Source organism: Ictidomys tridecemlineatus, chromosome 2 (genome assembly GCF_052094955.1).
Source record: "Ictidomys tridecemlineatus isolate mIctTri1 chromosome 2, mIctTri1.hap1, whole genome shotgun sequence".
In the NCBI taxonomy this organism is placed as follows: domain Eukaryota; kingdom Metazoa; phylum Chordata; class Mammalia; order Rodentia; family Sciuridae; genus Ictidomys; species Ictidomys tridecemlineatus.
Window position 1 is genome coordinate 159191143 of NC_135478.1, and position 25002 is coordinate 159216144.

General features: G+C 32.6%; 1 protein-coding gene across 10 annotated transcripts in view; it reads left to right on the forward strand.

Annotated features, from left to right (window-relative positions):
* The window catches only part of Dgkb (diacylglycerol kinase beta), a 651708-nt gene that overhangs the window by 479007 nt on the left and 147699 nt on the right, over nt 1–25002 (forward strand). For all 10 annotated transcript variants that reach the window (XM_078040040.1, XM_005328769.5, XM_078040041.1 and 7 more), the window contains one exon: nt 18787–18877. In XM_078040040.1, coding sequence (XP_077896166.1) covers nt 18787–18877 — 91 coding nt within the window. The remainder of the gene's footprint in view (nt 1–18786; nt 18878–25002) is intronic.

The window sequence follows — 25002 nt, forward strand, 5'->3', positions numbered from 1 at the left end:
AAAGTCTTTGCCTGTTCTCCTGTGAATGACTGGCTCTCCAAAGAAAATCAAGGTCCATAAGGTGGTCATCTTCAAAGTCAGAGGGTGGAAACAGAGCCCTGTGAGCCTAGAATTGAATTTATTTGTCTTCCATTATTTTCTGCCTTCAGTGGAAACCATTCACTTGCAGGGCTACACAATTCAACAATTTTGGCTGGGCTGTCCATAAACATTAACTATTTCAAGAATTTCTGTGAATAACCCAGATATTTTAACTGCATTCCCGAATCACAGGGGCATTATAGTAGCCTGGGGAGATCTAGGAAATTCCCATTCAAAGAACATCCTATGGATTCAAAAGAAAGAAATCTTAGAACATTATCTAAGAGCACTCATGAGCAAGAGATGGTATTATATTGTCTACAGGGATCCTTCTGAGGGAAGGCTGTGGTTGTGAAAGATTTCCACACGGGCAACAATGGGTCCAAGCCACCCTGAGAATGGGGTTTGATATGAATCCCTGGAAGATCTCAGGAATCCAGGGGAATGACCCAGCCAGCATAGAGTACATGCTCAGTGATGGGTGTCGGGGTTGGGGTTTCATATTTCCTACTGACAAGTTAGGTACTGCTAATTACATTGTCCTGGTATACACTGTTTAAATATGCATCCCTTTTTGGCTGTATTTATTACCAATTTATAAGTATATGTCTTTTTATTAAAATTATTCAAGTCAAGTATTTTTGTAACTATCTTAGAAAGATAAGGATATTCATTGAGGAGTTTTAAAACAGAAGACAAAAGCATGGTCTTCAAGAAAAGAAACTCCAGACTTTAAATCAAAATGCAAATCAAAAAAGTTTAACAAGACTACCATCAATGCAATTTTTCATTTTTCATTTTAAATTAAATCATGGGAATAAAATAATTTTCCTTTTTCTTTCTCTCTTAAGAGCTTAGTACATTATAATAGAAATGACATTGAGTGATTGCTAAATTAATGAAACCATTGTTAGAGTTCACTACAAGTTTAGGGATAGATTTATAAAAGCTACATTTGGCTGGCTCACTGCTCAGCCCTATTTTTGTCCTTTTTCTTTTTGAAACAGCCTAATCAAGAAACAATTCTACATAATGGGTCAAAGGATGAAATCTCTTGAGACAAAGCTCAGAATATCCTGACACAAAATAGTATCAGTCTTCCTGGTTCAGAACTATCCTTTAACTTGTATCCTTAACTTCATATTACTTGAGCCTGTGAAATGCAAACACAGTTATACTTACCCTTCCCAGAAATTGACTGAAGTTACAAAGTTCATGCTGTTTATAGCCTTATACCTTGGGTCTCTTGAAAATATTTCTCCTGGATTCTGGAGCCGATAAGGGGACCCAGTATCTCACACCATTTTCAAAATCTCTCTTCCAAGTTTGGTCACTTTGAAAAATCTCACTTCTGCTTTATAGAATAAGATTACAGTTTGAACATTTTCTCTAATCTGTCTCCGGAAATATTGAGGTAGCCTTTATATTTCCTAGAAAAGTCATTTTAACAGTAAGTGTTCACAAAACGACTTTACACAGGTTTAGTATTCAAATAAGCAACACATGTGCTGCTCAAAAGGCAGGGGTGGGAGAGTCGTGGTTTTATAAAGGTTTTTATAATTCTGTTCCCTAAAATTTAAAGCACTGTAACAATGGTTTCATTAATTTGCAAATCCTTCAATGTCGTGTCTGCTATAAAGTACTGGACTTTTAATGGGTTTAGGGAGAGAGGAAAATTATTCCTTTGATTTAATTTAAAATGAAAAATTGCATAGCTAGTAACTTTGTTAATTTTGGGGGGATGGGCTAGTAAAATTTTCATCTCATGTAAGGTTAATTTTGTAATGAGAGTACATACCTGTTTCATGGTTTAGTGGTGGATTATTATAGCAGGTAACTTTGATGTATCATGAAAAATTCTCTTGGCCCATCTGCTTTTGGCCACAGCTACTTATGGATGTTATTGAAAGCACAGACACACCTTAAGCTGGCAACCTTCTACCACAAGTATAAGCAGGGTTCCACCAGCTTTCTGACTCAGGGTGTTCCTTTCCATTTTCTGTCTCAGGGCAGAAACTAGAGAGGCAAGAGAATCATCACTTCTCCCTTGTATTCGGGATCATCTGTATACCATTTATGTAAGCAAAATGCTTATGGGCAGAAAACAAATATGAATACAATTCTTAAAGCAAATTAAAGTCTACTTTGCAACACAGGATTCTGCTGTCTGGCCTACTTGAACTCCTAACACCCTTACGCTGAGACTGCACATTTATTCATTCATTTGTTCAACAAATATTTATGGAGCATGAACCATGGGTGAGGTAGGTGTGCTGCAGTTGTTAAGGATAAAGCATTGAAATTAAAGTGTGGTCCTCAAGAAAAGGAACTTCTAGTCTTTGTGGGGAGATAATCAGCAAAAGAATAGCACAGTCAGTATGCCATACCTGCAGGTTCTGCATTGAATCAAAATTATGAGAAAAAAAAATTGCCTTCACTGTTTGCCTACAGACTTACAGTATAACAATTATATACATAGCATTTGTGTTATGCTGTACACTGTAAGTAATCTACAGATGATTGTAATAGTATTAAATCATATAAAATCCTAATATGGCAAGACTTGCATAAGTTATATGAGAATATTTTGCCATTTTATATAAAGTACTTGAGCATCCTTGAATTTTGTTACTCATGGGGGTCCTGAAATCAGGACCTATGGATGTTGAGGGAAAGCTGTATTTTAGTGGGTGGAGAGTGCTATGGGAGAAAGCAAGTCAAAATAAATACGAGATTAGGGTACTATTATAAATTTACATAAGGGCATCAGGAAGTCCTCCCTAAGATGGTACCATTAAAGGAAATTACCATTAAAGGAAATACCTGGAAGGTGAGTATGCAGAAATGTGATTATTTGGGGAGGAGAAAATTCCAGACAAAAGGAAAAGCAGGTATAAAGAATTAAGGCAGGGGTTAGGGTTGTGGCTCAGCTGTAGAGCACTTGCCTAGCATGTGCAAGGCACTGGGTTTGATCCTCAATACTACATAAAAATAAGTAAATAAAATAAAGGTATTGTGTCCAACTACAACTAAATATGTGTGTGTATGTGTGTGTGTGTGTGTGTGTGTGTGTGTGTATTATATATATAAAGAATTAAGGCATTCTGTCTGGCTTGAGAAAGCTCACTAATTAAGTCAATATTTGACCTTGAACTAATTAACTATTCTGTGGGTCTCAGCTATGTTATTTGTAAAATGAAGGCAGTGTTAGTAGCTGATTCATGATGAGGACTGAATGTGTCATTTTTTCAGACATAGAGTACATGTATAGTACGTGTAGCTGTTTATTACTCTCAAGGTGTTACATGGTCTGGAGGGCTCTCCAAGGAAGCTTGGCCTTGCGTCAGTCTTCAACTACATTATCAAAGGTCTCATTCTGTTTTTCTGGCCTTTATGTATGACATGTGTCATGGAACTGACTCAAAAAGTATGTCTTTGGGGGAGAGGAAAGAGGATTGTTAACATGGACGTGTCACAAAGAATAGGTGAAGTCAGATATTTCACCATAAGAAGACCTGATTTTATTCTGGAAGTCTTTCAGAGCTAAAGGTGAGTTCAAGAGTTCTAGTTGAAGGATGAGAAAGACATCTAGACAGAGGAAGAATCATTTTAAAAGTTTGGCAAGGCAATAGATGGACAAGTTGTCTCCTCCTCAGGAGACATTTGGCAAGATCTGGAGACATTTTTGATTGTCATAAGGGAGAAGGTGCTACTGACATCTGGTAGAGACCAGGGATGCTACTAAGCATCCTGCATCGAGTGGACAGTACCTCACAATGAAGTCTTATCTACTCATTAAACATTAATAGTGCTGAGACTGAGAAACCTGCTGTATAGCAAGAGCATGCTTTCATGGAAAATAAAGAAGATCGGTGTCAGTATCTTTTATTATTGCACAGTTATTAAGACAGGAGGGATCTAGATCATGTGGGGTTGTATAAGTTTAATTATATTGTATCCTAAATTCAAATGAAGTCTCTGAAGAATTTTAATCAGGACATGTGTTTTGAGTTGGGTGAAGTGGGTTGGCAAGACTTGATTTCTATTTGAGACACATGGTACAATAGAAGTTTCAGCTGAGACACATTCCAAAGAGAGGTGTATATTCAGAACTAATTTGAACACTGATGAAGCACTCAGCCACACCAAAGCTATAAGAGAGCCCTGCATGGAGACTGGAAGAGTTTGGAAGATGAGTCTCTGCAGAAAGACATGCAGGCAAGTCCACCCTCCCTTTCCAACAAGGCCACTCCCTGTAACATTTCCTGACATAAAGGCAAGAGAGTAGGTTTAAAGAACTCGCTTCAAGATCTTAACATGTATTAATTCCTTGTTTGTAATCATGTAGGAGTCACATCTGAGCAAAGGATGGAGAGCTATGGCTAGTGATGTGGAGGACTACAGTTTGAAAAATATTGTGATTTCCGAGTTTACCAGGGTAGAACATTGCAGCCTGTTGGCTAGGTGTGTGAGCTCACAGCAAGGGGAGAAAGAATACCAGCTATTTTGGAACTAATCTGTGTTACATCCTTCAGAAAGGGCAAAGAGACCTCAGCAGAAAAAATTGAGAGTTGGATTAGCAGACGCCAAGGGATGTGGAGGAGGTCAAATTGGACTGGGGAAGTAGCGGTATGCTTGACCACATGAGGAGACTGCATGAGAATGAGAGAGAGATCCCTTGTGTTAGGGTGAAGGATGTAGGAATGCAGAGGAAAGAATCTCTGAAGATTGAAAGCAAAGGCCCAAGAGGAAAGTTAATTTTAAAAATATAGCATAACTAGAAAATGCTAGTGGAAGTTTTCTACCACAGTACAAATCAGATAAGAGCTATCCTACTCTCTCTACCTCATCTACTACTTGGAGGAGTCAGACCACTTGGACAACACTTGCAGCAAGAATAAAGAAGTCCTGGGTGACAAATGCATAGTGAAGTTGCCCTCCTTTCCTTTCCTTTTTAGGAAAAATTTTATGAAAATTATTATGAAAATTTTTATGAAAATTATTAGTAAGGCAAGAAAAAAATTCTATTTTAGGAAATGAGTTTTGGTGAAAGTTACTGAACTGAAACTGAGGGCTGGAATATAGCTCAGTGGCAAAATGTCTGCCTTGGATTCTCAAAATCAAACTCCCCAGTTCCAAAAAAGAAAAGAAAAAAAAAAAAAAGAACTGAAACTGAAACTTTAGGCAAACAATTAAGTGTACAGAATAAATTGAAAAACAAATTTTGAACCTTCTTTACTTCTTTGTATAAATCTTTCTCATAATGGTAAAGATGTCACAAAACAAGTAAGAGCCAGGTCCCAAGGATGCAGATGCCTGTGAGAGCACTGCTTCAGCAGGTGTTTCTTGGACTCATCTGTTACTTGTTGTCATAAGTTATGATACCCTTGCTTTATATGCTGTAACATAAACCAAACTTTTCTTCACAATTTGTTTTTGAAGAATTTTATACCATCTTTAACATAATAAGCTATCTTTGAAGAAAACTCTAAATTCAAATGTAATACTTGGTTTTTACTAACATCCATTTTAATACTATTTTTTAATCTTAAAATATGCCTAATATGTAATATCACATGCTGCAAAGTCACTTCTCAGTTCATGTTATCTGTGTTGAATTGAAAGAGATTAGATTTGGCTTCAGATAAAATAATTTAAATTATGAAACAAAGATTGGTCAGTTCTTTGTCATGTATTAAGATAAATGAAAAATAAGAAAGGAAGAGATATGAATATATATATATATATATATATATATAAATGGTCATTGTCCTAACAGGAAGTAAGTTTCTTATAGATCAAATGTCAACATATTTAGGATACAGCCACGTAAATTTTCCTGAGGCAGAAGTATGGACTAACTAGCCTCTAACCTCTGAGTCCCACTCATCAATTATAAACAACTCTAATTTTGTGAATTCTTACTAGTACTCTAGAACATTATCTGAATACAATTCTATATATCATTTCCATATATACATTAAATGATAAATGTATCTTCTCAGTTTTAAATGAAAAGAATTATCATTTTATTTCACATAGAGCTATATGAAAATACAAATTGAAATTGTATTTGTGATTTAACCTGATAAAGTAACTTTGAATAAGAAGAAAATAATATTCTGTATCAAAGTCTGTAATTTATGGTATCATCTAAGATCTTTACTCATCCTCAATTTTGATAACACAGCTGTAGTCACAACTTTTGATGTGGAATTACACAGTCCTGGGTGCTATGCACAGATTTCAGGACTGTAAACTTCTGAAATTTTAGGCATAATCCTATTCCTATATGTCAAGTATATATTTCAGAAAAGAGGGTTCATGACTGTAGTCAAACTCTCCTTGTGTCCATGATCCTTGGAAAATTACGATCTAGTGCTTGAAGTGTCTGCCTCAGGTAATTATAAAAGCTATTTACAGAATAATTGGCTCTAGCAATTAGGTTTTGTTTTAGTGCCTTCAAATCTATTTTTTACAAAAGTGAGAGAAGAACCTTTTGGGCACTTCACTGGGATTTCTGCACACATGGAAACCAGTGGGGAAAATGGGGCAAATTATGTGCTATGGAACTTAGGCTGTTTCAAATGTTAATAGAGATCCCACATCTCAGCTTTACCTATGATTTCAGGTCCCTGCTTTTGGATTATTTATAAATGGCTGACAATGTAACCATTAATAATCACTAATAAAATACATGGCCCATGGTTTACACTAGAATATAGAAAAGATTTTCTGTCAGATTCTCAGGCTTGAATATTTGGGGGGGATGTAGAATTTGACTCTATCAGCCAGCCTGTTCTGGGCTGTCCCTCCCCCAACCTCCATTCTGATTCTAATTGTGCATATCACCTGAACAATAGCTGAGCAGCACATGAAGCTGAGGATTATGGATAACAGAGAGACAAAAACTCTTAGAAAATAGTCATGTTGATTGAATTAAACTCCCCATGTGGTACAGATTCTGCCCAATTTAGATTTGGCTTCTTCACTCACTTAAAAAAAAAAAAATTCTGCAGTATTTTCTTGCTCTTAAAGTAGGATTCCAGAATAAATAAGTTTATTTCCATCATTATTCTCCAGATCCTGAGTCCTTATGAGTGCAAAGTACTGTGTAGGAGATAAATTTACACTGGCATGGAGAGCTCCTACCCTCAAGATGTTGACTGTCTAAGAGGTGATATAAAACCACAAACGATCATAATATTTGAAAGTGATGTTTCAAAAAATAATGTAGAGATTTAATGTTTACAGCCAGTGTCATAAAGTGCCATTACAGCTACCAAATATATTCATTTATGTGACACATTTGCAGATGGTGACCTTCTGTATGATAATCCTGGTACATTTCCTTAGAAAATTCTGTTTTTCTGATGTCTGTTGCTCCATGACTTTTGGTTCTTGAGATTTATGCTCCTGTGCAGTCTGGGCCTGAGCTTCATTAGCACCTGATTTACCATGAGTGCAGATGGTTATTGGAAATAAAAAGTCAGCCATTTCCTATGATTAAATCTCTCATGGGCGGCATCTCCCTCTTAGCTATTTCCTTACTATTGCATATGATTCATTCGCAAGCAGAATAGTGATTATTATATGATTGTTAAATCTAAAGTGGAAAGGAAAGTAGAATATTAGAAAAAGTCTAGTAGCTTATTAATATATATTATGTGCTACAATGAAAATGATTTTACATAGCATTAGCAAGATGATAGATTTACAGATGATGAGAGAAAATTACTCTATTGTGACGATTGACCGTAACAAAAGGAATTCAGAATTTTTCTTTTCTTTCTTTCTTTTTTTTTAAAATTTGTTTTTCTTCTTGCCTGTTTTAAGAGCTTATTGTTTAAATGAGTAATCACTGCCTGCCTCCTCCTTCTGGTCACTTGACAGTTCTTCTGGGCAGTAATTATATTATGAACCTAATAAAGAAAGGGAACAACAGAATTGTTAGTGGCTGTTTGTATCTTTAGAACTCAAAAAGTAAGACATTGTTGCCAATAGAAGTACTTTACTAGTTTTTATCTGCTTGAAAATAATTGATAGATTTTTTTATTTGACACTCTCCTTTTATATGAACAAGAGTTTGAAAAATTTCATCACCCTTTTGATGTTTTGCACACTCCTGATGTTATACTAAATTAGTAAAGTTTATGACTGCATAGCACAGAGTCAATCCATACAATAGAAACTTGTTGCTTTGCCTGGTTATATTACTATTTTCAACTTTCCCATTATATTCTATGTAAAAATCTATTTGTTGAAAAGACAAATACAATCACAATTACCAAAGCTCATTCTGTTTAATTCATTTTCATTATTAGATGTATTTAGGTTATTTAGTTTCAAACTCTGAGGGTTTGAATATGAAAAAAGATTAATAATGAAATTCAAGTGCTGCCTCTGGATTTTTTAGGAGCATATTTTGCTGCCATTTCCAGAATGCTCATGAAGCAAATAATTGCCTCAAAAAAAATAAAAAATAAGAAGACATACACAATGAAACCAAATTTTTCTATGTATTTTTTTTTCATACAAGCATTGCTTCTAATAATATCATTCATAAGACAAATAGGCCATACTGTAAATATCTGGCCCTTACCTGCCAGTGTGATCTTATTTCTCAGTGAGCTAAGGCTCCTTATCCAGGCTTGATGGCCTTTTTTTCAGTGGATTTTAGGTATCTGTTCCTTTTTACCACAGGGTCTTTCTGCTTAGAATCACTGGTGATGGAAATGTACTTTTTTTAAAGTAATCATAATGTCTCATTAACTATTTCACTTTTTCCATTTTCATTTATTACCATAGTAATTATATTGTATACATGTGAAGAATGCTGTCTTTCCCACTATCCTGGAAGGTAGTTTGTGAAAGCTCTTGGTGACTTTTTTATATTGTGCTTAGCACACCGTGTGTTATGTACTAAGTTTTCATCTCTTTTCTCAGTACTTACAGAGTATACTACACCAAAACTTACTGGCAATAGGCAGCAATCACTTTGTTCTCATATTTCTGTGGATTAGTTGAGCAGTTCTTCCACTTCAGTACATTGGTAGATGAGCTAGAGGCTGGGTTTTCATTTAAACCACAAGCTAGTCCTGATTCAAGGGAGTAAAACAAGAGATTTACCTCTAAAAGGGAGAAACCATCTAGTTCCACTATATAGAAGGAAGCATAGAGGAATAGGAAGAATTTGTGCTCACTAAAAATTTGTGTTGTATTCAATAATAAGGTAATTACATATATAATTGCCATTTATTATAAAAAGTATTCCAGCAATTGATTGAATTAACAGTTTGATCAGTTTGGTTTTATGCATGGGGAGTGTGTTCTATGGTATATACATTCTCTTCTAAGAATGACAAAGGGGAGAGTGATTCATTATTTCTGAGTGATAACAGGCAATTTCTTCTTACATTTATATAACTAATTGCTGTGATCAATATGAGGACAAAAACTTTAATCATTCATTAATAATATTAATGAGAAACATTAATATTTAATAATTAAGAAACATTAATATGCATTTTTCCTTTGGTCTTTCATGTTTTTAAGGAAGTTACTTTTTATTCCTGTGTCTGAAATGACTAGCTTCTAATTTTTAGAGAAATAGGAAATAAAGATCCTGCTCACATAAGTGGTATCATGAGTTCATAATAATGAACTCTCACATTATATAAGAATATACATTATGACTTATTTTGAGAGTATGTGACCACCCACTAAAATGAGCATCTCAGAGATTCTGTTTTCTATTTAATAGGTAGACCAAAGTACAATAGAATAGTTTCTCTAATCTCTGTAATCTGTTCAGAACAGGAAACATCTTTAAATGAGTCATTGGGCTGAATGGGTGACCATAAATATGTAACAATATTCAGAATGTGACAACTTCAATGCTGTATCTAGTTTCAGATTGTAGTTCTATTTTTATAAACACTTGGTTATGACTCAATGGAAAAGTAAAGATGTTGTTTCGTTTAAATCCTAGAAATCAATGCAACATGTTACTATTGTTTTAATATAATAAAATCTAGTGGTTTGGCAATTTGTTGATGGTGATATATATTGAAAATAGCTTCTTCTTAGAAAACTACTTCAGTTTGAAATTAGTCTCCATTTATTATCTGCTGATATGGGCATAATTTCAAACAGGAGAAAATAGTATATACTAGCATGTTTTTAAAATAAAACAAAAGGTAGTGGAGAAAAAAAGAGAGGAATTGTTTCCTTCACATCTATCTTAAAATTATCTTACATGCACTTGGAGTACTGGCACAATGATTAATCTCCAAATGATGTTGCTTATATCTGTCAATTAGTTCATGTATAAGTCAGCCTAGATATTTTGTATAAATTATAGCATCATGACTAGAAACAAAAGAAGATCATGATGTTTCAGGGAGTCATCTGGGTCCCTCATGATGTAAATCAGTGACAAAAAAATGTAATCTAAATAATAATGGATCTACTGATTCATATGTTGGACCAAGTAATTCTTCAATTTGATTAAAATATTAATATTGTCAATATAACTCACATAGTCTGATTCCTACCCCTTATTTTTTTCAAGATAATTAATGTTTATAGAACTCCTCTATAATACTGGAAGAGAAAGAATTTCCTTTTTTAGTTCTAATGTCAGAGACATTTTAAAGTGAACAGCATTTGCAAAATGTAGAGTTTTGCTTCTTGTTACAGAATTGGAAAAAGACTGCTGAAATGTGAAGAGAAACAAAAGGTAAAGCACTTAACTAATTTTCAGGGAATGGAAACAACTTTTATTAGAAGTATTTTTTTTTAAGTTGTAAAGCTGCAGCAATTTTCACAGAATATAGGTAAGGAATATAATGTGTGAAGGAGCTAGAGAAGTGTAATTTTTCTTGATTTTTGCAAGTTTTACAAAATATAGCATCTAAACCTTAGGAGACACAGACAAAAATACAGCAGGGCAAAATATATTCTATGACAAAATTATTGATTTAAAATTATCTTATTACATTTAGGATAATAGAAAAATATCAGTTGGCCCTTCAGTGATGAAAGTATATGTGTTTTTCAAAAATATGTATGTGGAATTGCTGGGCATGGTGGCACATGCCTGTACTCTTAGCAACTCTGGAGGCTGAGGCAAGAGGATTGTAAGTTCAAGGACACCCTGAACAATTAGGTGAGACCCTAAATAACTTAGCAAAACCCTTTCTCAAAATAAACAATGAAAAAAAAAAGTGTTGGAGAGGTGGTTTAATGGTTAAGTGCCCCTGGGTTCAATTGCCAGTACTGAAAAAACAAACAAACAAACAGAAAAAAAAAAATTGTTTTAAACTGTTTTAAACTCCCTAGGTTGAAACTGCTTTGCATGTCTATGTGTACTGTACTTCCCTGAAACTTATTATGTGCTTCTGAAATACATGTTGAACTGTATTAAAACTAATGCACTTTATATTCTTATTCCAGATGATTGGCAGTGTTTTCTCTAAAAACAATTAAAACAGGGAAGGGGAAAAAAGAGCTGGGAGAGAAAGAGCGAGAGGAAAGAAAATTATCAGGGAAATCACCAAGGTATTTCAAGAAAGTCAATTGGTAGATAGAAAGTGAATGTTGTAAGCAGTTATTACATATTCTAACTCAATATATTCAATTGCCATTATCCAGCTAGTGTTTCTGTTGCTTAGGAAGGATATATGGATTTTCTAGCAGGTCTACCATTGAACAATATCTTGGTGATGTATTATACATAGTCTGGAGTCTCATCCTCCTTTTGGTAAATGTAGAAACATAATTGAATTGTGGCACCTAAAACTTATCAGGCTCTTATCCACCTGCTCAATGTGATCAACTATAAACTATATTACAACTATATTACAGGCACACAACCTGTAATCTCAACAGCTCGGAAGGCTGAGGCAAGAGGATGGAGAATTCAAAGCCAGACTCAGCAAAAGAGAGGTGCTAAGCAACTCAGTGAGACCCTGTCTCTAAATAAAATACAAAATAAGGCTGGAGATGTGGCTCAGTGGCTGAGTGCCCCTGAGTTCAATCCCTTGTACCCCCCCCGCCAAAAAAAAATTATACACTTAAAATAGAGAGATGGCGGTGATAATTCCTTTCTGTGGATTCAGATGCACAATTCCATGACTCAAGATAACACATTCATAATATTGAACTACACAGAAAATTACCTTCTATTTTGCCAACATCTCTTGGTTTCCCTTGCCTGCCCATTCATGGTAACAAAATGTTTGCTCCATCTCCGATTATAATATCCTTTCGTGACAACACACAAAAATGGTAAAGGAGGGGAGAGCTTCCACTCTGCATGTATGTCTCTACCAGGAAGGAAATCTTTCCCAGAAGCTGACAGTATTCTCTCTTCAGGTACCATTCATCAGCTCTAGATTATACTGTCCTATTTAGAGGGTTTGCTTCAGGAGAAGGAAATAAAAGCCCTTAAATAGAAAAAGGAACAAAGTTGTCATCTAATGATGACCTGTCTAATCAAGAACATTTTCTTTATAGTCTAGGAAAAAGCTTCCCGTGATGCTAAAATCTATTATTATATTTAATGAGAAACATTTTTGGGGAAAAAACTTTTAAGAGGATTTCTTGAGTTAAATTTTGGTATTTCCTATAAAATATCAGGAGAATCACTCCTATGACCCACAAGCTTACCTGAGACAGCGCCATGTTCAGTGACAGCTGTAATTATTGCTACCACAAATGTTGTTCAATCTTCCTAACATTTTCCTAAAGAAACTTTTATTATTATGAAAAATTTATTTTAAATAGTGAAGATATGATTACTACTGAAAGATATTTGGTTCTAAACATACATGGTCATTGTTTAAACATTCTTTAACATTCATTTTACATTTTGTATAATTATAAATTTATCACTGCTCTTAGGGATTTACTATATGCATGTACCTATCCAGGACAGACTATAATGTGACAACACTGCTGCTTTTGTACTTTTTCATTTTCATTCAATTAATTACATGTATTGTGCAATATAAAGGTGAGAAAAAGAGAACATTTAGATCATAAATAATGGGGAGAAAATTATTTCACATAAAACCTTGATATAACCAATTTTTTAAATAACTGAAAAAATATTTGATTTTTGATTGAATATTTTCATATTTTCATACAGTTGAGAAAGTTTTTTTATTCTTGTGAAAGTAATTCAAGTTAAAAATTGTATTTTTAGAATATCCATTTTTTTTTTAAACATACTAAGATAAAGTATTATATGATTCTGTCTGAAGTTTCTATAGCTTGTTTCATTGTCTCCCTGGGTTTAACAATCACACCTTAAGAATGAGCATTAATTGTTGTATTCTGTATAGCAATGAGGGTCTCCCTTCATTTCTATGCAATTTCCCTTTTCTCTCCCTTTCCCTCCCATCTCATGACTCTGTTAAATGTTAGTCTTTTCTTCCTGCTCTTCCTCCTTGCTCTGTTCATAGTTGCTCTCATTATATCAAAGAAGACATTTGGTATTTGTTTTTTAGGGATTGACTAGCTTCACTAAGCATAATCTGCTCTAGTGCCATCCATTTCCCTGCAAATTCTATGATTTTGTCATTTTTTATTGCTGCATAGTACTCCATTGTGTATAGATGCCACATGTAAAATTGTGGATGTATAATCGACGTGATTCTGCAATCTGCATTTGGGGTAAAATTGGGAGTTCATAACCCACTTCAATCTAATGTATGAAATATGATATGTCAAGAGCTTTGTAATGTTGTGAACAACCAATAAAAAAAATAAAAAATTTAAAAAAAAAAGAATGAGCATTAGATACAGGCATTTTTATATGTCATTTAAAAAAATATATAGCTCTGTCCATTGTAAGGAAGCATGAAAAATGTTTGTTTTCTTTGGTGTAAATATAAAATAGCCCCATTGTAGTCATCATAGCAGTGTTTCTTCCCTATAAAATAATATCAGAAGGATCATTCTGTATTATAAGAGACATACAATTCTATGAACAAGAACAACAACAAAATTCATGAGTTAGAGAGTTTAAATGAAATGGAGTTCTTTACATAACTTATACTGATATTAAAACATAGGGTCACTTTCCTCTCTGGCACATTCACATGGATGATTTCTTGGTTGCTCTCATTATTTGTAGTCTTACGTTTCTGCAATCAAATATGTAACACCTATATACTTAAATATTTGATGCTATTTTTAAAAATAAATTTGAGTAAAAGTTCCCATTCATTCCATCATTTTGTACTTAGAACAACTTTATTCATAACTATTTATTTGTGATTTTTGTAGTTGCCAATCAAAAGAAATAATTAAATTGGTAAATTTATCTGAGTTGGGTCAGGTCCTTCTTGTTAACAAATACCTATTACCTTAGTCTCTACAGATGACATTTGTTTGCCCAGGAGACTTCACAAAGTGATGAAAAACATAAGCTACAACATGCCCCTTCATTTCTCCTGGACTGACCTTGCACTGACAGGGCCCCATGGCCCTGCAAGCATTCTGCTTGTCACAGCTACTTTGCAAGTGCTTTTCCTTAGATGAGTTGCACCTTTCCAACACTGCTCTTTCACTGGTAAAATCAGTTCCCCCAGGAGCTCTTCTATTTTCCTTGTAATATATTTTTAAAAGTAATATTTCACTACATTTAGGAATAAATGAGTAGTTCTACAACTAATGTTTAGTGTAATATTTCTTGGCAATGAAAAATGAATAAAACTGAACTGATTCTATGATATAAATATAACATTTTTTAAAACACTGTTACAATAAGTTGACATTACTGGAAGTCCTAACACCAGCAATATTAGTCAAGACCAAATCCCTACTATGCTTCAAAGCTATGCCATCAAATTGTTAAGATTAAGACTTACATTAGAAAATTATTCCGTTTTGAAGTGACTACTAAACTATGATAGTAATAAGACAAAAGTAAAACAAAAATAATGAAAAAGATAGGATTTTGAAACATCCTTAATAAGTAAAATATTTATTGGTTTTTACCTAGGACATTATGATTTTGCTTTCATTTGAAAACCAAAGATCAAAGAGGATTTATTTTTTTCATTTGTTGAGTATGTTATCCATGCAATTTAGTTAGAATCACTGAGTTCAGGATACTTGAAAAGGGACGAAGATGTCTTACAGAAGACTTTTCAGTTTCATACATGTTAAATGATTGGTTTGAATCTTCTATATCCCCATAAATACATAAAAATAACTTTAAAATCTCTGTAAGATAAAAAGATGACCTTTAAGAGTAATTTCACTGAATTAAAAACTTCTGTGTGTTTATGATATAGAGCTTGCTACATAAAATAAATGAAGTAATAGCATCTCCCTCTTCATGATGCATCTTTGTTAGAAATGAGATTTATATATAATTAAGTTCTTTTGTATTCTTTTGAGAAAAGCACTGGTACTTAATGTTCTGCTTTATGTTTGTGGCATTGTTGTTACCAAACAGATGAAAGCTGAAGCAAAAAGCAATGAACTAGAAAGAAATATTCAAAGGAAAATATATATATATATATGGCTAGAAATCAAATTCTCTATTTGAAAGTTAAAAACTTGTAGAACTAAATATTAACTAAATTTTATAATGACAAAAATGATTTTGCTTGAGGAAAATCTCTGATAGTTCACATTTCTTTCAGGATATATAATAGAAGTAAAATTAGTAACAAAATGCCTGGAAATGGAAATTTTTTCATCTTAACATGAACATCTGCTAGCCAAGCACTCTGAATATTAAACTGGAACCTGTAGGTTTACAATTAAATTCATTGAACAGGATTTAATATGTCAATTAAATTAGAATTGCATGGATAACTTTTTTGGACTTTTTGGGGCATTTGTCATCTTGCTTGAAGTCATAAAACCTGCCCATAAATACAATGAATTTGATTTTTGGTGTGACCATTTCACAATGGGTTAATGCCCATTTACCACATTCTTGAAGTCCACATTTGTTTTCTCTGACAAATTTGTGTTTGAATTATTTGGATCATTTTATAATGTGAGTCATAAAAATAGACAGCATACATGCTTAAATGGCTTTTTTTTGCATTTCTACAACCTAAAGACCAGTTTGGTTGAAAAAATAAAATTTCACAGCCTTTAATTTGTCATGTGGAATCTGACTCTATGTGCTTTTTATTACCTCTATATATTTATCTAAGTGAAACATAAAATGGTTGTAATAATGGAGAATTTAAAGTAGCTTTTGCACATGAGCAGTAATGCTAACTAATATTGTGAATAAAGGCTGAATGTAAATTCTCAGAATTTCTATTTCTTCTGATGTATTTGTTAAAGTGAGTAAATCTTGGTTAGCAGATCAAAGTCCCACATTGCCCTAAATTAAACTATGATGAATTTTGATAGGCAGAATGGAAAATATAGGGTATAATCATTTCTATGCACCTGAAAGCCTCATCTGTATATTTAATTTCCAACTGTAACACAATATACATTAGATCATAGAACCTGTCAAAATATGAACCCATGGCTCTTTTTATTCCAGAGAAATACTCTGTTATTCCCATAAGCACATTCAGAGATAACCTAGGTATGGCATAAATCTAAGTGTAATCCAATATTACCAGTTCTTATTGATTCTACCTCATTTATGTCTATTGAATTGGGACTCTCTTCTCCATTTCCCTTGTCACTTAGTTTAGGCCTCCTATGATATTTCATTTGGATTATTCCAACAGCCACGTTTCTGTCAACACCAACAGCATTTCAACATTCCAGACCACTTTTTCTTTTCTACTAGACATATTTATCTATAAAATAAAGCTGGCCATGTCAGTCCAATGCTAATAAACTTGTCAGCCTCTTATTCATCTTATTAATATACAAGATCAAATCTAACCTTTTTCTGTGGCATACATGTTCTGAGACACACCTCACTGCACTTGTCCATCCATACTCAGCATACTCTCACATCATACTGCACTGATATGATGCTCAGAACTTATCTTTCTTCCTTCCTTCTCTATTTGCTTTCTACTAACTTACCATTAAACATAACTTTTTCCTTTAAAGATTTTTTTGCATTCCCTAAAGCAAAATTAGTTGAATTATCAAAGTGTGCTCACATTATTTTTTGCACATATTTATTTAACTAATTAATTTTTTAAATATTATCTCATATGCCTATAATCTTACCACTAAAAATGTCTTGAGACCATCTCAGACCAACAATTTTTTCTTAACTTATAAAATGATGTCCATTTTTATTACAATGATAAATCAATGGAAAATGTTTTTAATTTTACATAACTTCAGCAAGTATGTCAACTTATAAAAGCATATATATTGTATACAATCAGGCTTTAAATAAGAAAAATATTATCTGAAAAATAATAATGATACATGGTACCAGAATCCAATGAAATCTGAAACCTGTTTTGATCTTCAGATTACTGACCTGAATGTGGCTGATACAAGAAGGGCTTGTGAAAATTTTGTATGGAAATAAATCCTAGTATAAACCTAGATATTATTGAATATGTGTAGATAAATAAAATTACTTTTATAGTTTATAATTTCATGTCATAAACTCTACTTAACAGCAGATTACTAACCACTCTATTGGATTTCACACCATTTTCCTAACCAATAACAGCATTGAATCAAGTACAAAACTCCCTTGCCAAATATCTTTTTAATTATCAAAACATTTTGCATTCTAATGGAAGAGACAGATATCAATATTTATAGGTCACACAAAATAGTTTAATGTGAGAGATATTCAAATACTAAATGGAAGTTTATGTTTTGATTTTGTATGTAAAGATGTGTATGTCAATTTACCTGCAGTTTTTCTAATTGAGGGCATGACACCATATCAGAAATATGTATAATTCAAAACTGTCTATTTTTTTCAAGAATGAATTTTTAAGTACAATATGGATAGTAGAAAAATATAGTCAACTTTGTAAACTTACATTAAGTGAGCAAAGAGCTAAAGAGAATATCATTGGGTCATGGGAGAAAAAATTGCATGATATTACATTAAGATTAAATACCTAAAAAAAGATTAAATACTGAAATATTTTAAACTCTACTTTCTTTGCAACTTTTGTTATATTTATATCATTATTTCTTCCTTGTTTTGTTCACAGTGTATCTTAATATCCTGCTACTGAAATATGAGAAAGAATAATGTCTTAAAATCTCTAAATTACTAAATATTAGCTTTATGGATCACCATTATTTTTCTTAATAATATGCTATCTATTCATGCCTATTTCTAATGAATTTATAACCATGCCCATGTAACATGCTTATACTTTATCTTTTCACATGAAATGGGAAAATGTTTGTTTCTCTTTATGATTACAGAATGCTTAGTTCCTAAATCAAGTTACCTAAAACAGAAAACCATAAGCACTAAAACATTTTTAGAAATCTTATCAACCAATAGTTAGAAAAGTTAAAGATATACATGAATCTGTCAGATCAACCCATTCCTGTAATCCCCTTAGGGACTATCACACAATTTGACACCAACGTTTAAGCTTTGAAAATTATGTGATCATTTATTACATTTTGGATGTCTTATTTTTCAAACCTTTTTTATTACTTGTATTGCAAGACAAAGTTAGGCCATTTTTTAAAAAAAAAAAACTTTTCTGTTATTGATAATTGTCTGAGCTGCTTCTTTTTTTCTTCTTTTTTTTTTTTCAGAATGAAGAACAAATTTTGGTATTTTGAGTTTGGCACGTCTGAAACTTTCTCAGCCACCTGCAAGAAGCTCCATGAATCTGTAGAAATAGAAGTAAGGAAAATTAATTCCCTTTTATAATAGTATGGAATGGCTTGTGTTTTGTTCTTCACATGTTTGTGGTGTAGCTCACAGGATGAAATAAAATTTAAGCAACCCACTTCCGTTTATTCAAGTTGCTAAAATGTCATTTATGCCACTCTAAAGAAAGTAGCATAATTTGAAATATTAGAATAAAGTTAAATGTGGGTTCAGGTTGTTTTAATATAATATAGAAGGATGAGAAGTGGAACACAACTATGGAAATTAGTGAAGTTAGTGGGCATAGAGAATGTAGAGTGAAAAGATATAAAAGTCGTGGATGAAATGAAAGAAAAAGTTTTGTAATATATAAAAAAACTTAGTATTTTCAAGTTTCAATATTTCATAACCTTTAAAACACAGTTCACAAAAAATTGTACTTACTTTCATGAATCAACGTTAAAAAGTATACTTTCCCATTCCATTCCCATTCATTAACTAGGTTTTCACAGTTCCCAAGGTTGCCATTTCCCCTTACAAGTATAGAAAGTGAAAATGCCAAGAAAAAGAGCAAAGATAATAAGACAAGACACACTTTCAAAAGACTTGGAGCACATAGGTCTACCAAAAATACATAGACACCTTAGGACTTAAAATTTTGGAGACATATTTTAAAGAAAATGACACGTTGAGAGATTTTAAGGATAAAGGAAAATTAAAAGTTGCATTTTAATAAATGGCAAGGACAAAAACAAAGTAACCAAATAATAAACATGAAAAATAAAAAATAAATTCCTAATATCTCTTAGGAATCCAGAAATATTGGCTTTGATGCTTTTCATTTTAAACATAAATTCACAAACTGCTAATACTTAAATCATTAGTGGCAAACATTCAAGTAATAGGTTAGTAAACAGAAGTGATGGATCACATAGGTTCATAATGGCCTGGCTAGGCTCATCATTGTCCTAACTTTATAATTTGATGTTATTAGTAATAATATCAAAATGACATTATTCCCCAAATAAACTCTTTGTACTTTCTTCTCATCATGACTGGAAAATAAGGTGAATCATTAGAAGTAACACTAGATGTTTTATAAAATGGGGAGAACCCTTCATAACTGGATGAGATCATAACCTTAAGAAGTAGTTTGATCACAGAAAGTAAAGAATTTTAATTTCAATGTGGACTTTCTGTGATTACTATTTATAATAATATATCTTTATATATGCATCACATGGATACAATTATGAATGAAAATATAGCACAGATGTATATTTTAATAATAAACAATCTAATATATATAGCAATTTATGCCATATATGTTTTTAAATACAGTTATATGTGTTATGTATTTATTGTAAAAATTGCAATTTCCCTTTACATTCAGCATTACTATTTTTATAAAGTTGCTTTATACAATAAGTTTTGAGCATTTATTTTTCTCAGAAACCTATGTTCAAGAAAATCTGTAGCAGAAGCCAAAAATAAGGAAAAAAAAAATTAGAAGTATGGCTCTAGTTGAAGACATTTAGAGAGCCCAAACCCTTCTGCACCTTCTTATCCTTTCTTTACCTCATCTTCTCCCTTGAAAAACTTTCAATAAATAAAGCAATGTTACATGTGTTATAAAGTAAAAAGTGGTCAAGACAAAAAAAGTTGTATCATATAGCAAAAGATATTTGAATAAAATATGGAAAACATTGATCTTTAAAGTTCTATACAATGATAAAAGTGAGTGATTTTGTTCTATAGAACTGTTTACATCTTATAGAAAAACTATTTAGAAGACACTCAAAGAAATTTGGACAATTAGAGCTAAGTTATTTTTCTTATAGTTGTGATTGTACATATTTTCCAAGGCCAACTTTCTGGCTTTGCATTACTGGCTTGTTCTGGGAAACACTACAGTGGTATTTACAAATCAATCAGCACAGTATGCACTTTCCATTATATTGCTTCATATCTTGAAAGTTGTGTGTGTGTGTGTGTGTGCATGTGTGTGCGCTTGCACACACACACATGCACATGTAGATAGATGTCAATGCCAAATCTGCCTCTCTGCTCACATTTTAATGAATCCAGTCTATCATATTAGCAGAATAAGCCTTTCTACCCTCAAGGTTACTTCATAATTAAATAGAACAAAAACAGCAATTCGGAAATTTGATTCTGCTTGCTATTGCTTCCTATGTGGCCTAAATATCATACCAACTATGGTTTGAAAAATATATAACAGGGAATAAACCACTTTAGTAACAACAGAACCTCAAGCAATGAATATATGTTTTATTGGCAGCTTCTTCAAAAACAAGCCATTTTTTGTGTCTCTTTTTATACCACATTCCTCTTTTATATAGATCAGATCAGATTTGTCTCCTTCAAAAGGGGACAAATGTTTGAGAGGAAATAAATATCATGGGACAATAGTTGATAATAATATCTAAAATTTATTAATATTACCCCATGCCTTGTGCTAAGCAACACATATGCATTACCTGATTTATTCTTCTTCAAAACACTGAATTAGAGACAAGCTATTATATCTCTATTGTAGATTTAAACATCTTATTCAGTAATTTAAGAGAAATAAGAATCATGTTGTTGCTGCTGCTAAAATGTTTAAAATCAAGAAAATATTAGAAATATATATAATATACACTTATCAAATATAATTTATATATACATATATATAACCTATAATGTAGATTTTAATTTTAATAATTTCAAGTTATATTATAGAAGAAAAAATAGATAAAATTAAAAACTTTAAAATTAAAACAATACTTTTTCTTAGTTATGGATGGACACAATACCTTATTTTATTTATATATTTATTTTATGTGGTGCTGAGAATCAAACCCAGTGCCTCACATATGCTAGACAACTGCTCTACAACTGAGCTGCAACCACAGTCCACAAGAATACATTTTAAAAGTGAAGTTTGCATTTAATTATTTGGGAGAAGGAGTGGATATATACTTTAATATTTCAGGTCTGCATCTACAATTAAACTATAAAGATCATAGTTTTCATTTTGCCCCATGTAGCAGAAAAAGCTGTTAAGAGAATAAGAAAACACATTCTTCCAGTATTTCAGACTTGGTTGTTAATGAGCCTAAGAAAGATGGTAAATTCTAAAGTCAGGAATTTTCATCCAAAAATGCTGAAATTTATTACAATGAATAAGTACTTCTACAAATCTAATCTCAGGAATTAACAAATGACAAAAAGAATATCAGGTTCACAAAATAAGTTATCAGAATTTTTATTTATTTACTTATTTATTTATTGTAGATGGACGCAATACCTTTATTTTATTTTTTCATTTTTATGTGGAGCTGAGAATTGAATCTAGAACCTCACACATGCTAGGCAAGCACTCTACCATCAAGCCACATCCCCAGCCCAAGTTCTCAGAATTTGAAAGATGAGATTTTTGTTTTCCCATAAACTGGAAAACAGAATTCTTAAAGTCAACAAGGCTCTTTCCCAGTATGGCTTTTACTCTGTGGGTCCTAATACTAAGATTAACTATAAAGCAGTTTTTTAATGTTTTAGTGAGTAAACTTACTAATAATTTTATCTGATAGAGTTACAGAGTCAAACTCATTACATAAAAGATTTACAATCCATCATTAATGTTTAATTAATCTCATCAAATTATCTATCAAAAGTTATAGCTCTCCAAAGTTTATAAACTAGGATTAATATACATTGACCAAAATATTTTTGAAATATTCTTTTCCTTTAGGTAAACTTGTTTTAGAATAAGGTCTTTCATTTTAAAATGAAGAAGGGTAGACAATGGCATCATAGCATTGCACTCTATAAATAGCTCCCACAGTTCTATATGTTAATGACCTTTTCCTACACAATAAAAATATTCAGAATTTATTGTATAACTGAGGCTGTTAGCGTTTAAGCTTTTATATTCTTTCCTCTGTAGCTACCTTTTTAGAAATCATAAATCTTCAAAGCATATGAAAATATTATCTGACACAATATTATCACTTGTTTATATTTCATAGCCTTCACCTCAGCTTTTATTTTCCTGTATTCAACTGGTGTGCTACATTCCGTGGTCTCTATCAGCAATAGCACTGAAAATTTCCAGATTAACGAACATAACATTAAAGCAAACAGAGGAAGGTTACCTGGGGTCAAGAACTAGTGGGAACAAAGTATCAATAAATTGCAATTTATTTAAATACATTGTCCTGCTCCCAAATAGCATCAGTGTTCTTCAACAGCTCTTTTTCTTTGTAACTCCTTAAGAATTTTTTTTTCACTTCTTAGAGTAACAGCCCACTCTGTTTCCTTAAAACGACTATTGACATGACTCTGAATAGTGCAAACATGAATAATAGTATACACTGGTATTTTTCCACTGTCACATGTAACTCCACTAGTTCAATTAAAAGAAAAAAAAAAGCCTATTTGCAGCATGCTCTCCCTTTCTGCAGATGAACAAAGGAATCCTCTTTCACTAATTCTGAAAGTCACTTGTCACAGTGGGGTTCTAAGGCCTAGTCAAATAATTGTCTTAGTGTATTACCTGCTGTGTTCAATATTGAGTGAAAATGGAAGCCAGGCCCCAACTCCAGCTTATTTCACAATTCTTCTGTTATTTAAATGATTTTAGTCAGTTTGGGGGAAGCCAGACCTTTATAAATTAACAGCAGGGAAATACCAAAGGTGTCAGATTGCATATTTATCATCTTTTTCGTGTAATACTTAAATATGTATTAAGAAGTGACTGACATAAATTAGGCAGATTTCAGAAGCCACAGGCCGTGGCTTGTAGAGGACCCCCTTCTGCTTGACATTTCATCCTTGTCAAAGATCAAATTATTTTAATTTAGGCTGCAAATTATAAGGAATGAAGACTTCTTTGTGGGAATTCCCTGTGGTAATCTGACTTTTGTTGTTACTGCTGCTTGTCAGTGTGCAAAAGATATAATATGCATGCAAATAAGGTTAAAAAATATGTACTATCTAATTATCCAGCCAGTACATTCCACTTGAAGTCAGTGGGAGGCCTGACACACAGTATGTGTTTGATTCATTGAGGCCTGCAGGGTATTTACACAAGATTACTTTTAATTATGAAATTAATATCTGTTTATCTAGAATATATAGCGGTAAGTGAGTATACACATGAGCAGAATTCTTTAGTAAAAAGAAATCATCTTAATTTAATACATGAAAAGGAGGGAAAATCACTTATTTCTGAGGGGAAAAAAAAGTCATCATTCGGATATTGGTTTCACCCTCCTTGAAACAAATGGAATGAAAACTTGGCACTTTCTCTAGAATTTGTTTCTATCTCTGCCAACTAGGCTCAAAATGTTGCTTTATTTCACAGCTTTTATTTTTTGGTGAACAAGAAGCAGTTCTAGAGTCAGTGTGATGAAGTTAATGTAAAAGAGAGGGTTGTGTTTTGTTGTCATTTTGGTGGAGCATTACCTCTTGTAAGTCTAAAAGTTTTGATTGCTATGAGAAATGAGGAAGTTAGTAGTAATGATTATTATTTTTATAAGACATGGCAAATGAACTAATCCCACTGCAGATTTGCTTCAATTTATAAAATGCTTATTCCTAACAAAGTTTTTTTTTTTTTTAACAGAGTTATGTATGTATATCTTTACTCATATTGACTTGTATTTGAAAATGGGAGAATAATTTCTGGGATATATTTATATTAACTACCATTTTATAAAACCTACAGCGTATCAATTAATACATAGTCATTCAAAAATTAGACAATGGCCCTGTTATTCTCCACACATGCCCATCAGAGGAAATGATCAAAATGTTCAAAAAATTAAAAAGTGAACACTGAATACAGCAAAGAACTGTCCACACTTTTTATATTCAGCAGGGTTTTTTTGTCACCAGGCCCAAAACAAAAACTCTGGCTAATTAATTGGGGTTTTTAGCAAGCCATTACCATAATAGAGTGGTTTGGAGTTTCCCTTTTTCTGCTGTTCTTATCATTTCCCTTACTTGATCTTCCTAGCTCTCTATATTCATTTGGACAACTGGGCTTCCAGTTGCCTTTGATGTCCTGCTTAGAACTTAATCTAGACCAAGATACCATTCTTGGTCACTCCAGAGTGGTTGAGAATTACTGCTTTGGACTTTACTTTACC